Source organism: Oryzias latipes, chromosome 6 (genome assembly GCF_002234675.1).
Source record: "Oryzias latipes chromosome 6, ASM223467v1".
Classification (NCBI taxonomy): Eukaryota; Metazoa; Chordata; class Actinopteri; order Beloniformes; family Adrianichthyidae; genus Oryzias; species Oryzias latipes.
Window position 1 is genome coordinate 30,271,548 of NC_019864.2, and position 16,450 is coordinate 30,287,997.

The 16,450-nt window shown below is 46.0% G+C and overlaps 1 protein-coding gene across 4 annotated transcripts in view; it reads right to left on the reverse strand.

Moving 5' to 3' along the window:
• Positions 1-16,450, reverse strand: part of hipk2 (homeodomain interacting protein kinase 2) — a 67,131-nt gene that overhangs the window by 40,265 nt on the left and 10,416 nt on the right. For 3 of the 4 annotated variants that reach the window (XM_023956098.1, XM_023956100.1, XM_023956097.1), the window contains exon 2: positions 7,027-8,182. In XM_023956098.1, the coding sequence (XP_023811866.1) occupies positions 7,027-8,182 (1,156 nt within the window). Of the gene's footprint in view, positions 1-7,026; positions 8,183-16,248; positions 16,427-16,450 lie in introns of those variants that run through there. The other variant, XM_023956099.1, reaches the window with a different exon arrangement.

The following is a 16,450-nucleotide window of genomic DNA, read 5'->3' on the forward strand; positions in this document are numbered from 1 at the left end:
CAGGCATGGAAATGCAAGGCGGGGGCGGGGGGGGGGGGGGGGGGGGGGACCAGCAGGCAGCCTCATGATTTATTTAAGCCCAGGGGGCACCTGTGCCAGTCAGGCTGATGGCGCCCATCACCTGACCGGCCCACCGCCGCTCCACAGAAAACAGAAGAATTAGTATGCAAGAGCCGCCGCCCCCGCCTTCACCTGTGTCGTTAATGATTCTCAGACGCAAACGGGAGGAAAATTCCACTGTCGCATCACCCCCCCCCCCATTTGAGGCTGACTCCAGGAAACAATGACAGAGGGGAAAAAGTTCCTTCACGCATGCGACCATATAGGTGAGGAAAAAAAACCTCCTGTCTAAAAAAAAAAAACGATCCCTGCAGAGCAGAGAGATCGCCGCCGTTGGTGGGGCTGAGTGGACGGCGTTTCTTCAAGGCGGCTTAATTTACCATCCGCTTAATATCCCGGGAAATGTATGGAAATTAAACTGTAAGGGAGACAAGTATCTGAGATTATATTTTTAATTTTTTTGACTCTTTTTGCTACGTCAGCTTTGTACACAGCTGAGCCACCTGTCAGAGTGTAATCACAGGTCCGGATGGAGGAAAAACTCAAAAAAAAAAAGACTCTTGTACTATTTTAAGGCGAACTTTAAATGTTGGGATGCATATGCTCCAATTGCTGTATTTAATTAGCTTCACGTCTACCTGCCTCCTGCTTTGCTGACTGCTCTTTGGAGACATAATGGAGGAGAAGCCCAGAGGCAAATTATAAATGAGACGTAGGTTATTAGAATTCTGCCATGCACACTGAGGCCTTAGAACTGTCATAAAGAGCTCAGTAGTAAATACACAGTGCAGTCATTATCTTTTTTTTGCACGGGGGGGGGGGGGGGGGTCCCCTGGTATGCCAGTCCCTGATAATAATCAGCGGCCTCTGCAGCTGCTCTCAACAACACAGAACAGCCCGGAGAGGTCAAACGGAGCTGCAGACGGAGGGCCAAATGAGAGCTCATCTGCATTAGGAACCCTCACCTCGCTCGGCGGTGGAGGGTCTCGTTCCAGGACCCGATGGAGAGGACTACAAAAAGTCTTAAGAAATGTATCTGCATCTTCCATTCCTTTCTTAATTCGAGACGTTTTCTTACAATAACAACAAAAATGATGATAAACCTCTGGACTAACAGCAGAGCAAAGCCATCCAGCTGCTCCGTCTTTCCTCCCTTTTCTACTCCACCTTTTCGTCTGTGGCAACCCGATCCCTTTCTCTCTTTATGCACTTTAACGCACGCTTCACAGAACAGTATCTAATAGCAACCTGGTTCATTAGAAGAGCCTTTGATGTTTCTCACGGAGGCAGCGTAAATGTGCTGGAACGCCTGTCCTGTCTCTCTGACTGTGTGATGCCAGCAGACAGACAGGTGGGGCAGAGACTCGTCTTACACTCAGTCAGAACAGCCACTCCTCTCTAGATGTGTGCGGGACGTTTTATCACATAATCCACGCCTTCCAGATCCCGGTCCCATCGTTTCTGCTGACGCGAGGAAAAGAAAGGATCTCTTAATTCCGCTTTAGCTTCAGCCGTTAACCGGCACACAGCGAGCTCTTGGGCGACTCTTTAAGCGTTACCTGCAAGCGTCAGGCGGCATTCATGTGTAGGTGTGTGACATCTGTGATGCGTGCGTCTAATTATATACACACACAGGTGGTGGTGGTGGGGGGTGATGACACGTGTGCAGTAATGCAGCTTTAAGCCTCTGGGTTGTTCAAACATTATATTATCTTGTAGCCCCTTTGTGGGGGCCCTCCCGGCTCCAGGAGCCGGTTGGTGGAAAAGTTCTGCAGAACAGAAACTAATCTGCTGTGGAAAAAAAGGATAATTCATTGACTTTTACAGTGCCAAACAATTTTTTTTTAACCGGTTGCACTGATAGGAATGTGAAACCAGTAAGTGATCTGTTCAGCACTTCCAGGTCTACTATACGGTACTTTGTTTTATACTCCATACTGTATAATTTTTTATATATTTGGAATTATTTCCTAACTTTTGGCACAATCCCAGTGCTGAGCTTTGAAAATGCTGCTGTTATGGCTTAAGTTTCTTCTGGTGGAATAAAAAAAGATCTTATCTCATTTGGTTCTAATCTGGTGGCTGAGGAAGCGCATCAGTCATCTAGTTAGTTTCTGGTGATCCCAGTCTGTCCCATGGACTTCGGTCACTCCTGTGGAATATTTCTGCTCCCCGACTCACCAACAAGGACAGTGCTAGAATCTGAGAGTAAGCAAAGCCAGTGAAGTCAATGAAGGATATAAATAACGTAAATAAATCAACACAAGGACTGAAGTCAACAAACGGGTGATGCTGGGAAACTAGGTGGAGCTCACGCTGCTGCTTCACAATTAATTCCAGAAGATTTTAGCAAGAAAACTGTTAGACCACAAATGGTTACTTTAAAAAATGTTTCCTTGAAACAGTTTGGAAAATTTTGCAACCCAGCCCTGGTCATAAGCGAGTAGAACTTCCATTATCCAATGAACACTTCAGGATACACTAGTGAAAACGCTACATTCCATTATCACGACGTCCCGTAACCCTTGTGTTATCCTAGGCACTTTAACGTTGGGAGTTGGGTCATCTAGACCAGTGTTTTTCAACCAGTGTGCCGCGGCACACTAGTGTGCCGCGGGAGATGGTCAAGTGTGCCGTGGAAAATTGCCCTCATTAATTGATCTAAAAACATTTTCCATCTCCAGGAAATCAGCTCTGTGTTCATCCAAACAGGTCCTGATAAAACACTGAGTAGTTAGGAATATGAAAGATCATAAAATACTTTTTTCTTTGTGTTTATTTAATTCTATTAAAGACATTTTTATAAGAATGACGGTAACGCGATTTAGCTGCAGCTATAACTGTTATCTGAAAAGTGAAATCAGTCTGACCAATCAGAAGTGTTTAAAGTCTTCACTTCCTTGTTCCAATTTAGCTCATAACTCAGTCAGTTCCAACAAAACACCAGCTAAAGCTCGTCTTTAGCGGTGTAGCTTTCCACAGAATCCGGTATCAGACCGTGGAACAAGTGAACAAAACCATGAAGCTCAGAGAAGAGAGTCTGTCAGCCGTTTTCTGGCAGTTTTCACACTACATCTCCCATGATGCATTGGCTTAAAGGGACAGCGCCTCAGCGTACAATAAGTCGTCCTTGTTAAACGTCTTGAAACCACAACGAACATACAGTTTGTATGTAACTTAAGTTTTATTACATCTTTTAGAAAACACATCTGCAACTTCCTGCTTTTTCTGCCACAATTATCACAAAAATGCACGTCAGATTGCCGGGGGGGGGGGGGGGGGGGGGTGCCTGTAGATTAAAACAGACTATGAGTTTCTGGTTGTTTTTTTTTGGGATGCTGGTGTGCCGCGGGATTTTTGTCAAGGTTAAAGTGTGCCGTGGCTCAAAAAAGGTTGAAAAACACTGATCTAGACCCACTAGACAGTGCTCTGAACCCTTTTTTCTTCAATGATTTGTGATCTTCACTGGTGTCCATGGATTACATGAAATCTTTCCACCTTTATCCACCTTTGCCATGGTAGGGAGAACACGTCAATGGAAGAGTGGGGTCATTTTGACCCCACAAGGTAGCAGAAGGGTTAAGGGAACTACGACACACCCTGTCCTTCCCTTAATATGCAGCTGCCCGTCTCTACGACCCTCCATGGATCCGGACAAAACAAAAATGTGCAGCGCTTGTCTGGAATCAAACAGCGTAATCTTACAGAAACAATGCAACGGCAGCTGGTGGTGGAGGTCCTACGATGTATTGAGAGTTTTTGTTTGGTGGATGGATGACGACAGCTCTTCACCAGGGGCTCAGAGGGGCGTAAACGGTTGATTTTTTTTAAAGCAGTGGAGATCTGACAAAACAGCAATGTGTCACAGAGTTAAGAATAAGCAGCAAAAGCACCTTCATTTAGAGGCCAACCAAAAACCAAAATTACAACCTTCCCCATTGTGTCAAAACAAGCCTCGAATGGTGATAAAACAAGTCGTGAAAGAGGGATATTAGTCTGAGAAACTGCATGGAATCAGACACGCTGCACGTACTGCTCACTTCAAAACCAGACGTCTTTAAGTGGGAAAAAGAAAAAGAAAAACACTGAACTCACTAGTGTTTCGTTCCTTTGTAAAGAGGAAATAATAGGGTTCAACAGTCAGGCAGGGTGGGAATGTTTGCTGCCTGTATCTTCACATTTCATATCCATCTTCCTACCAGCACCCACCACAAAGCCTGCACCGCCAGGAAAAACTCCACAGCAGCCTAAATAACACCTTTCTGCATACCTCCAACCTCATAGATTTAGCTTGATGAGATAAATAGGACAAAAAATCCCAACGGAAGGAGACAATAATCCCTTTATGTGACCAAGGCTATAAGCTTACCAGTTACATCACTGGCAATAAGGAAGAGGGCCGAAAAGATGGAAACAAAACAAATATAAAAAGAGCCGGCAGGGTCAGGTCAGGAGAGTTATGTAATCGGGGCAGGATCCGGATCAACTCGAAGATCCAAGGAACAATAAAAAGCGTCTGTGTTAAAGTCCAGAGAAGCTGCTTCTGTGACGAGAAAAGATGAGGTCGTATTCGTGACCCTGCAGTCAGAATTCACCAAGACTTTACACTCTGAGAATGCAGACGTACGCAGGGGAACAGGAATCTTCTCCTCAGTGATCACCGGAGCTGCTCTTGAACTGCAGGTGAACCGTACCTGCAGTCAGGCCTGTTGGCTGCCCACACTCTGAACTGCAAAAACAGGACTAAATCCAACACTTTTCTAACTCTTCAAATTGGAAACGTTTTCTTTAAATAAGCAAGAAATCAAGAACTCTTATTTAAGAAATTGGTTGAAAATATGTCTTAATAAGAATATTTTTCATGCAAGACAGAAATTAAGAAAAAAAAGGGGCTTTTTACTTAAAGATTCAGTTTTTGCATCAGAGCTAAGGAACTCATGGTGCTGATCTCCAACCATCTCATTCAAATAACTTGTAAAACATCCTGATTCTGAAATTCCTGATGCAGGTTTTCTCTGCTTGATGGCGCCTCTTCCTGAGTCTGAGTCTCTCTGTCCTTCCTTTTGCTGACGAGAGGAAATGAAGGGATGATCTCCTCCGTCTCTTCCACAAAAAACAAACAGGAACGTTCCATAACCTGCTTGTCGGCGCAGTTTATTTTAGGATAAGATGCTTAACCAACATAACCGACCTGTTCCTATACAGGTTCCTCCATGAAAGACAGAGATGTTTTCAGATGCTTCATCCCAGAAACTCACTGCGTTATCTTCGACTAGGAAATGGCGCAAATTGGATTAGCGATAAAAGAGGTGAAAAGGTGGTTTTTGAGGCGTAGCTGAATTGGCATATTTCACAAAATTACAATGGAAACACATTTTCCTAATGAAATGAGTCACATGACCAACAACCGAATGGCGATGCACGTCTCGGTAGGACCCGGCTGCCTTGGGCGCTGCACAGCGGGCGCTGCACAGCGGGCGCCACCAGAGGTCCCACAGCATCACAGCTCATCAAAAGTTGGGCGTGTCATGTGGAATAGTTGGATCCACAGCTGTTCTGGAAATCATCAAACATCATTTCCCAAAATGGTTTAATCCGTAGCCCCTCCCACGTGTAAGGAGCTCTCCGCTCCACGGCCTGAAGAAGACTCAGACGTCTCCTTTGATGGATGATGATGATGAGCGCTAGAGCCGAGGCAGAAATGCATCTGCTGTCAATCAAAGAAAGGATTGTTCACATCCGTCACCGTGTTTTTGAACGACTTATCGCGTGATTTGGTTTGTGCTCAGTCGCACAATTGTGATTTAATGAAAACGGTTGTGTTTTTTCGACAATTCTAGAATATTAATAACATGTTTGATGCAGCTATAGACACAAATGCAGACGGTCTGAACTCCAAATGCTACCAAAGCCTTCTGGGAAAAAGCACACCTGTGGGTTTTTTTTCATAACTGACACACCTGCTCTTCTATCATCTGCAGCCCAAAGCATCAGGAAAGACCCCCCCCCCCCCAAAAAAAAGAGCAGGACACCCACTCCTCACTGTTTCCAAAAACCGATCAACTGAAACCTGGACATTCCGTTCGCTGTGGATGAAAATACTTTTTGGAGCAACGGCAGAAGAACCAGAGGTCTTCCCAGCAAATCATCTGGTTGTCACGTGAGGCCCGGGGGTGTGGGTTACAGGCACATATTACAGGAGAACTCGGGCTGACCCCTCGCTGCTGTCCCGGGGGAAATGGGAGCCGGTCAGTGACGAGGGGGGACACAGGGTCCCGGGGTCTGGATGCCTGCAGGGCCGATTGCCACCTCACATGACTTCTCTTCAGGGGAAGTTTCCCTGGACCATTTTCTAAACAGGAAACGGCCCTGTTCCCCCCACCCACCAAAAAAAGAACCTCCCGATACTACTGAGCAGAAATCCCTGTGGTCCTGCTTGTTTTTCTCAGAGCGAGATGTGGAGTAACTAAGCAGGTTCTTTCTAATCATCAAAGTAACACCAACACGGCTTTGTTTTACCTTACGAAACACAAAACGCGTCTGGCTATTCGTCAAGTGTTTTATTGCCCCGTTCCACATTAAAAATGGGTTTAACTAATGGGGTAAACAAGCAGCAGAAGAGCAGAAAGCAGGAATCCCGGGTGGGCTTCGGCAGCAGCTCATTAGGCCGTTTGAAAGTCGGAATGTTTGGACAAATATTTAACACGACTTTGAGAACTTTCCCATTAAATGAGCAATAAATCCAAGAGGCTTGGAAAGGCAACACAATCCAGATGCAACAGAACCAAACGAGTTTGTTTCTGAGTCAATGAAATCCCTCAACTGATGACATTTCCAACCATGTCTTGGTCGCCGTGCAACAGACTGGCGACCTGTTCAGGTCGCCCAGCAGCAGCTGGGTGGTCCTGCGACCCCGTGACCCCAAAAGACACTCAGCGGGTTCTGTAGATGGGTGGATGGTCTTACCTGTAGTATCTGGACTGCAGGTAGGTGGAGCAGACTGCTTTGGAGACGTGGCTGGCGGAGCCAAAGTCGATGACTTTGACTCTGTAGGGCTGTCTGGACGGATCCACCAGCATGATGTTCTCTGGCTTCAGGTCGGCGTGGATCAGCCCCAGGCTCTTCAGCTTCATCAGCGCCGTGGCCACCTGCTGAAGCACCGGCCGGATGTACTTGAGCGGCAGGGGGCTGAACTTGTTCTGTTTGAGGAAGTCGTACAGGTTCTGCTCCAACATCTCGAACACCAGGCACGTGTGGTTCTTGTGCTGGAAGCACTCGTAGGCTCTCACGAAGTTGTAGTCGTCTGCGCTCTCCGTGCTGAGGCGTGCCAGGATGCTGACCTCGATCTGACCCTGCCGCGCGTACGAAGGGTGGTTTTTCAGGATCTTGATGGCCACTATCTCGTTTGTGCCCCTCTTCCAGCACTTCACCACCTGTCCAAAGGTTCCTCGTCCCAAAAACTCCAACACTTCGTAGGTGTTGGTCATGGAGCAGAGGACCTCGTGCTGCACCAGCTGGTAGTCTCCCTCGTTGTTGGAGCCACTGTTTTTGGACGTGGCTGTGGACGTGGCGGTGGCCGCTGTGGCCACCGTGGCGCCGCTGGTTCCTCCGTTCTGGATCATGGATGGGCCGTGCTCCTCAATGATCTGCACGCTGCTGTTGTTCTCAAGCTCCTCGCTCTTGCGTTTAAGCCCGCATCGCTGGTAAGTGTCCAGAAGACTCACCGTGCTGCGGCGCGTCAGGTTGTGAACTCCGCTGCAACCCCCGGCGCCGCCGCCACTGCTGCTGCTGCCGCTGCTGTTCCCTCCACCCCCGCTGCCCAGCAGAGACCCGATGGTCCCTGAAGTGCTGCTGGCCGAGGCGACCACGATGTGGCCGGCGCTGGCGGGGAAGATGAGAGCCTGCTCGTAGGGCAGGGTGGCGCTGGCGACCTGCAGGGAGCTGTTGATGCCGCTGGCGGCCGACGCGTTCTTGCTGCTGCTGTGGCTGTAGACTTTGCTGTGTGAGCCGTACCCTGTCATATCCCAGTTACAGCTCTGCTCCACCTTCAGTTTCTTTACGCTAAAGAAGGCACTTGACTGGAGAGTGCGAGGGGAGAACACTTGCACTTGCGAGGCCATACCTGTGGGGGGGGGGGGGGGGGGGGGGGGGGCAGGGAAGGAAACCAAAATGAGAGGTTAGGAATTTGAGAGTGTATGAAACATGAGTGGTAGCTCCCAGCTTTAAATAAAAAGTGCTTGGGTGAGAGCAGCGCCCGAAGGAAAAAGTCAAATAAATATAGAATTAAAGCTGCGAGCCGCGTTGTACGGCCCGCAGGCGTTCCCCGCCCTCGCCACCCGCCCTTTGACCCACCCTCACTGTCTGAGCGGGTGCTACACGCTCCTGATTACCGCCGTCTTCCCCGGCCACCCTGGTCATCGTTGCACGTGACACATACATACAAGACACTTTTTGTGTCGGTTTTATCTCCATAGCAACCCTTTTGGTCCCTTTAACTACGTCACCTGCTGGAGACGGACAGGTCTGTGTCATTTTTGGAAGCTAACCTTTGGATTTCCGGAGGTCATTTTTTGACCGCGCCCTCGTTCCCAATATGCTCAGATCATGTGTCATATCATTTTGTTCAAAAAAATGTGCGAGCAACAGGGAAACGCCACTTGTGGGAGCTCGCCACGATAAGACCGTTCAGAATCTACAAACTTTAAAAACGAACATTTTTCCAATGATGCTCGAGGAGTAAGAAGGCGACAGATCGAAATCCCTGTGAGCAGTTTAAATTTGTAGTACTATAGGGGATTTTTTTTTGTGTGTGGAAAATTCTAGATGGAAGCCTTTTCCTTAGGTCAAAGGTCAATGAAAGTTTGGTTGGAGTTGTAGACTTAACCTGGTGGCTCCAACAAAAATGGTATTTTCCCAAATTGTGGAAAAATGTGAAAATCACCAAACCATCCCATAATGCCGTTGCCGCGCAGGACAGAATGACCACAAGCTGTTTTGAAGCTACCTGGTTGTAAATGTTTTCACCACGTCAGGCAACATTTAAAAAGATTTACATTCGGTTGAGATTGGGTAAAGCTCATGCAAACCGCCGGTTGTAAAAGAGGAAATTCCCACTGTTCCCATGTGCAGGCGTGTAAACAAGCTGCATGAATGCTAAAAGAGAAGCCTTTCATGGGGACAAAACGAAACACAAAAAGTAGGCAGAAAAACCCAAAGAGCCGACGCACAGCCCAGCAATTATTGGTACTCAGTTGCAGACTTTTGGGAAGGTGAAGGATGAACCTTTTGTGTGAGTCAGTGTAAGCAGGAGAGGGGCTCTAAAGCTCCTTCACAGATCCTGAAGACAACAAAACAAAACCAAGGCTGTGCTCGGAGCTCCTGGGAACGAGCTGCTCAGAATAAGCAAATGCCTCTCCGAGCAAACAGCTGCCCAAAAATAGTGCCTTTCCTTTATCTCTCACTTTGCAAGCGAGCGTGTTTGTGACCCAGAGATGATCACTGCAGCACAGCAAAGATTATTTAGAACGCCGGGTTTAAACCAGTAAAAAAACAAAAAAGCCTAAATTACTAAGAGCTTCCACCTGGTTATGCCAACTCACAATTAGGCCTTGCAGCTGATCAAGTCATGCATGATTCACAGAGTTTTTTCAGCCCTGTGCACACAACAAACTCGCACAGAAAAAGACACAAAGGGAGCCCCTGAAGTCTGTTTTTTTGCTGCTGCTGAAGTTGTGTGTCACAGAAAATAAATAAATACTCAAAAAACACCCATTTTGGTTGTTTTGTTCTGCAGACAAAAACGTCATTATTAGCCTTTCCGGACCTCAGAATGCTTCATGCAGCCTAAACTCTCATTTTTATTTCATTTTAAAACTGTGTCACTCACTTTGTTGATGTGGGCAGATGTCCGTCAAGGGTTTCGGTTTTGAGCTGTTCAAAATTTTTCCGGTTAAGAACGACACAGTTTACATGCAAATGCAAATATCACGAAAATCTTATGCAGTTGTGCATAATTTTTGAGAGATTCATACGCAAATGTGTGTCTTCTCCACGACCGTTCCATGCACGTTTAATGGACTTTTCACACATGTACCACTGATGTATAACTTTTATATCGCGTAGACGGCGCACATGTCACGTTCAAATTACGTATTAGACGCATGAATCACTAATGAATTGTATACAAACAGTGCAATAATCACGCTTATACTTATTTTCGTTCTAATACTATGGTACGGGTGAATACTCGATTCTGATTGGCTGCTGGGTGTGCATTAAAAAGTGATAACCGCACGTTCAAAAAACTAGTTCCGGTCACGTAGCTTAAATGTTTTGTATCACTGCGCTAGATCCTTAAAACAAACTTCAGCTTCATCGTCTGGACAAAAACTAGCGGGAAGAGGAGAACTTTCTCTCTCAACTGATGCTTTATTTAACACATCATGATCATCAGCATAGATATCGCTTTCCTTTGCCGCTGCAGTCGAGGTCAGCACCGGCTGAGGGGGCCGCACCACGAAAAAAAGCGATCCAAACTGGAAAAATAAGAAGGATAAAGTACTAAAATCTGGCTGAATATGTATTTCTTTTGCAAGTGACCATGGTGTAAGCATTATAGCAATTAACACACTCCGTGGAAGCAGCCGTTCGATGGTAAGGCTTTCATGTCGTGCGTTAATTTCTGATAATGCACACTCTGTCGGCCATTAACCCTTACCTCTGTGGTTCTAACGTGGTTCATTTGTGATACCCCTTTGAAAATTCACGCTTTTTCCACCCATATTCACGTATGACTAATACAATACGTACATTTTGCGCTTATTGCACGCCAAATGTACGTAGTGGCTGTGTGACACGGCCTTAATGTCTGCCTGTTTTTTTTTCTCCTCCCTTTGACGCTCTGGTTATCTCTACGGTCATCTGGTCTTAGCCCTAATGCAGCGGGATTTAAGTTGCACTTCATATTAGAGGGCTCACAGTAAGCTGCACACTAGCTTATTTATCATAGCTTTTCCATGATATCAGCTGATTTAAGCCTTATCCATGATATCTACCCATCTGGGCTCCAAAAAGCCATCAGGTTTTGTTTTTTTTCCTCTTTATATTTTGTTTAGAATGCAGTGACCTGCTCACTTCAAATGTGGTGGCAAAGCTGTGGTCGTCCAGAGAGGTAATGAAGAACGTCCGCTGGGCTATTAGGGGCAAGGCTCCCTGCTAATCACATAAGCCCTGAGGGCCAGATGTCACTCCTTGGATTACCAACTCCTGCGCCTGGACTTTACGCTAAAAATAATTTGAAAGATGGTTGCGTCACACAGCAGCGTCGACGGTGTCGGACTGCGAGCGTGACAGGATAACCACAGGCCGATGCATGGACACGCAGGAGCCATGTTCCTGTTTAACCCTTGTGCTATCTTGTGGGGTCCGGATGACCCCACTCCCAACGTTAACGGGCCTTGGAGGCACGGTTGAGAGTGGGGTCATCTGAAGCTTTTTTCTTCAATGATTTGTGATCTTCACTGGTGTCCATGGATTACATGAAATCTTTCCACCTTTATCCACCTTCGTCATGGTAGGGAGAACACCTCAATGGAAGGGGGGGTCATCTGGACCCAACAAGATAGCACAAGGGTTAAACACTGAACGTTTTCCTGCATAATCACGGATAACAGGTTTTATTGGATATGACTGAGAGTCTTTGTGTTTGTATCCGTCACATTCTCCCAGCACTGCAGTAACTCACTGGCCTTTTGTCAGCTTACGGCCAAAAGTTCGTTGGCGGCACGGTGCAACGAACGGAATGCCGCGCGGATCACCCTCAACCAAGAAAAGAAAAGTCACCAAAACAGAGCCCTGTGCAGAACACTGATAAGTCGCTCAACGGACCAGAAGAAGGAGGTCAGATAGTTGGAATGTTATCTCGCGACAACATTCAACAACAAAAACAATGCAAACTATTATATATATATATATTTACTTGGGGAAAAAAGGCCTCAGCCCCCACCCCATTAATCAGCTTTCAGTTAAACTGTTGTTAAAATGTCAGAGAACTCCACCAGCCAGAAACTTCACGCAGTAGTTTATGAACAAAGCACCTTCCAGAGCTACTTCACTTGAATTTCTGAACTCTGCGCCAAGCGGCGGAGCTGTAAAGAGCCATTGTTGTACATTTACAATGCTGGAATGTCTGCAGAAGCCGAGGCTTTCTATTTAACATACCTAAAGGAACAGAGAGCGTCCCACACACTGCAATTAAGCTTTCCAGGCAGGCATTCTCCCCTGTTTAGAGGCAGCATGTTGAAATGGTAATAGTCTGTGTTTTCAGAGAGATTACTTCTCTGTCAGGGGCTTTGGTAATCTGCTTTTTGGGTGGATCAAGGCTTTCCCGCCAGCCGTGTGAGGGCGAGAGATGGCTGAAAGGAGGATGGGGTTTTTGGAGAGGCGTCCTCGAATCCTCGCCCGTGACCCGCTTCTGCTCATTAAGCTTCTCATTTATTCCCGCCAAACAACGAGGCAGACAACCGATGAGGACCAGCTAGCCTGCAGAGCAGCTCTGCGTAATGAAGAGACCCGCTTGGAGAAAAATGTTCTTTTCTTTTCCAACATTTTACACAGAATTTCTAAGAAACTTGGGCTTAAAGAGTATTTCTTTATATAAATCGTAGTGAGTCAGGAGCAGATGAAAACATATGTAGAAAATGCGCCACAAGCTCCATCCTCATGCATCCACTTGTAGACAGAGAGAATGTAAACAGAGAGCTCTCAGCAATGGGGAGAGGGACCTGTTTCGAATGAACTCCTGCCGCTCCGCAGAAACTAGGTTTTTTGGATTTTGGCTGCAAACTGCATTATCATAACTAATTCAAAGGATGATCAGAGTGTTTTAACAATTTTTGCACAGACAGATTTAATCTTACAGTTTGATTAGAAACTAAACTAAATGAAAGGGTCCGAGGAAAGCGACCTTAAATCTCCACGGCCGCCAAATGGCGGTCTGTCTGGATCTGCGTCTCCAGCCTGAAGAGGACCGTCTGCTGGAGACCGTCCGGCTGGGATGAGCATCCAGAGCCTGCAGGACTGGAGGGCGTTGGGAAAAGGTGGGGGCTAAATCGCCGTCTAATGAAATGACTTCTGACTGTCTAGACTGAGCATTAGCTCACAGCTCACTGCGGTCTTCTGGCGTGAACCTCTGTTCCTTTTACCAACCTCTGACACATTTCAAATAAAACACAAACCCAGTCAAATATGATGCAGTCATTTCCGTGTGGAAGCTCCTTTTCCCCCTTATCTCTGTTTTTTTTTTATGAAGCATGTCAGCTGTCTGGATAGACATCTTTAATAAAGGTAATGCTACATGCGTGAGGTAAACAGAGAGCGAGAGCCTGGCTAAATAAATGCAGCAGAAATAACAACTCGTCCATAGAGAACAGTCCAGCCTTGTGTGGCTGCCTCCAAACCCCAGCCGGTGGGGGAGCTTGACACCAAACAGTCTCCCTCCCCTCTCTGGGGGCCACTATTGACCATCCTATCTACCTTTTTAGCTGCTTATTTATAGTCATCAGGCGAGCGAGTGGAGGGATTCTGACGAGCTGCTGCTCCATCAGGCTTTCCCCCCTCGCAGCGGCGTTCCGGTTTGCAAACGCATGAAAGAGAACACGTGTCCCTCCAGCTCATGTTCTAACTTTTCACGGATAAAACAGCATGTTGAGCTGCCGCTCGCTCGCTCGCTCAGCTGTGGAACTACACGATCAGCCAACATCGGCCGAAATATCAGAGAACACCCCCACCGTAAATCTCACCGAGTGTCTCATAGCCTAGTTAAAGTCTCATTATACCATGGTCCGGGTGAATACTCAATTCTGATTGGCTGCTAGATATGCGTTAAGGATAATGGCCTTCAAAGTATGCATTATCACTTTTTAACGACGGCCATTAACCCTTACTTATCTGTCACACACCTAGGTTTGTCACACCTGCAGTCCGGAACCATTTGGTAGATTGACCCCCCCAGTCCAACCCATTTTGTTGAGTCTTTGGTGTGACTCGCCCTGGATTTGAACTCACAACCTTCTAGTCACAGGGCGGACACTCTACCACAAGGCCCCTGAGCTGGTCAATCGCAACCTAAATAAAACTAACTTTCTATTTCATTTTCAGGAAAATGTGACGTCTTATTTTAGACAAACAAACAAATATCTTGTCGAGACATTTGATCTTAAAAGGATTCGTGTTTTAAGGCAACCAAACATTTACTCTACATCACATTTCTAAGCAGAGATTTTTTTTGTGAATGGTGACTGGTTTTGTTGAACTAAACTGTAAACTGGAAAGTTTCGGTGCCTAACATGAAAAACTACAAACTATTTGATCCTCACGAAGATTTCAGACATTCATGTAGTTTGAAGTGTTTGAACTTCTCTGTGCTCCAAACCTTATTCTTAACGTCACCACAGTGAGAGGTTTTTGTTTCATTAAGAGATGGGGTCTAGAGTCTAAATACTCATTTGAAGAATCATTTCCCAATGATTAACATTGGGAATCCAAATCCTTTTGCTAAATTAGAAATGTCTGTAGATTTTGGTTCAACTACAGGGAACTTATTTTAAAGTTCAGTAAATTACATTTATGTCATTATTCTGGAAAAAAACCCCGTGTAGATTTATGTTCTAAGAATAGGATTTTATGAGGATTATTATTATAGTGCTTCTCATTGTGTTCTACAATAAGTCACAGTAATCAACATAAACTACAATTAGGTTCATATAAATACAAAGTTTTTGCTTAGAGCTAGCAGAAAAATACTTTTTATTGGGCTGTGTCACATTCAATTTGAAATAATTTGATCCAACAGCTTTTTTTTTTTTGCCTTATTGTATTTCTTTTTGAGTGCTTGTGTGGAACTGCTCGTTTCTAGATTTTGATATTTTTTCATTCGATTTCTTGTTAAGTAAAAGTTGCAGCTCATTTCACTACTTTCTAGTTATTTTCTTCTTAAGATAACGGCTCTTTTCCTTTTTTTTGCAGCATTTTTTGCTTTTACTTTGAAGATTTCTGGTCGTTAATACATCATCTTATTTTACAGCTGATTTGGAACTTTGGAAATAATAATAAAAAAGACTAATTTTTGTGCTGTAAAACTTTCAATTAGAGGTAATGTTATCCAGCAGTCAGGGTTTTTCGATTATTTTTCCCTCTTTGAATGCTTGTGTGGAACTCCTTGTTTCTAGATTTTGATATTTCTTAAGATTTCTTGTAAAGTAAAGACGACCTCCTGCGAGGAGCTTCCTTTCCTTTTCTTAGGCCTCCTCTTTTTGCAGCCTGGCCTGTTGGTGTCCACAAATGAGGACGCACAACAGCAAACGACCAAAACACATGCGCATCATAACTTTCTAAGGGTCTAAATAAGCCACAGCAGTAAAGCTTCAATGCAAACACCGAGCTGGTGAATAAAAAAAACGCCTTCTGGCCCCAAGACAACCGTCAGCAGATAAGAGGAGCTGTAAATGTGCTCGTAAAAACGGCTGGCGTGCGAAAAAACATTTGCCTTGTTTACACTGCCGGGTCAGCCTAACCAGGTGCGGCGTGAAGGCGGCGAGGGGAGGAGATTGAAGAGGGGGTGTCAGAGAGCTCCACTCCGTATTAATCAAACCGCGTGTTTGCTGAGAACATCCACTTTACAGAGACGGAGCAGAAAAACATCTCCTCTGCTTGCATTTACAGACGATGCTTGCATCTCCACCACATCAAAGCAGCCAAATGCATGTGTGTGTGTGCAGATGCAAACAGTGGCAGGCCGTGCACGGCCACACACGCTCGATAAGCAGCCGCACCGGGACGCTTATCCTTTCTACATGCAGAGAGGAACGCCCTCTGCTCCGCTGAGAGACTCTGGGAGGGACAGCGGCGTGAGGCAGAAAACACCGAAACCTGGGAAATTGATCAGAGGAGGACGGATTCTGCTGATCGCCTGCCTGGGCTGCCCCGAAACACACACACGCACACACACAGAGCACCATTGCCGCTCCCACAACACATCTGGGTTTAAGTAAAGGGCAGAGATGGGTGATATGCAAATACAAAAAGCCGATCGGATGTTTGTTCCACGTGCAAACGCAAAAAAACGGTCCGAAAAAGTTCATCTTTAGAACTTGAAGCAAACGTTTTCTGAAGGCAGAGACGGCACAGTACCTGGGGGGTACCAATCCTGCACCAACTCAACTTTCCTCCCAGTCCGGTACGGTCCATTCTGAAGAAGCAGAGTAACAGAGTTCACTCGGGGAATTTCAGTTTTGCAAAAATATCAAACGTTGAGACCACATGAAGGGTTTTGGGGGGAGACATCCTAGTGGTCTCACCCCGTCCCTCTGAATGAGTTTGGGGCGTGTTTTTA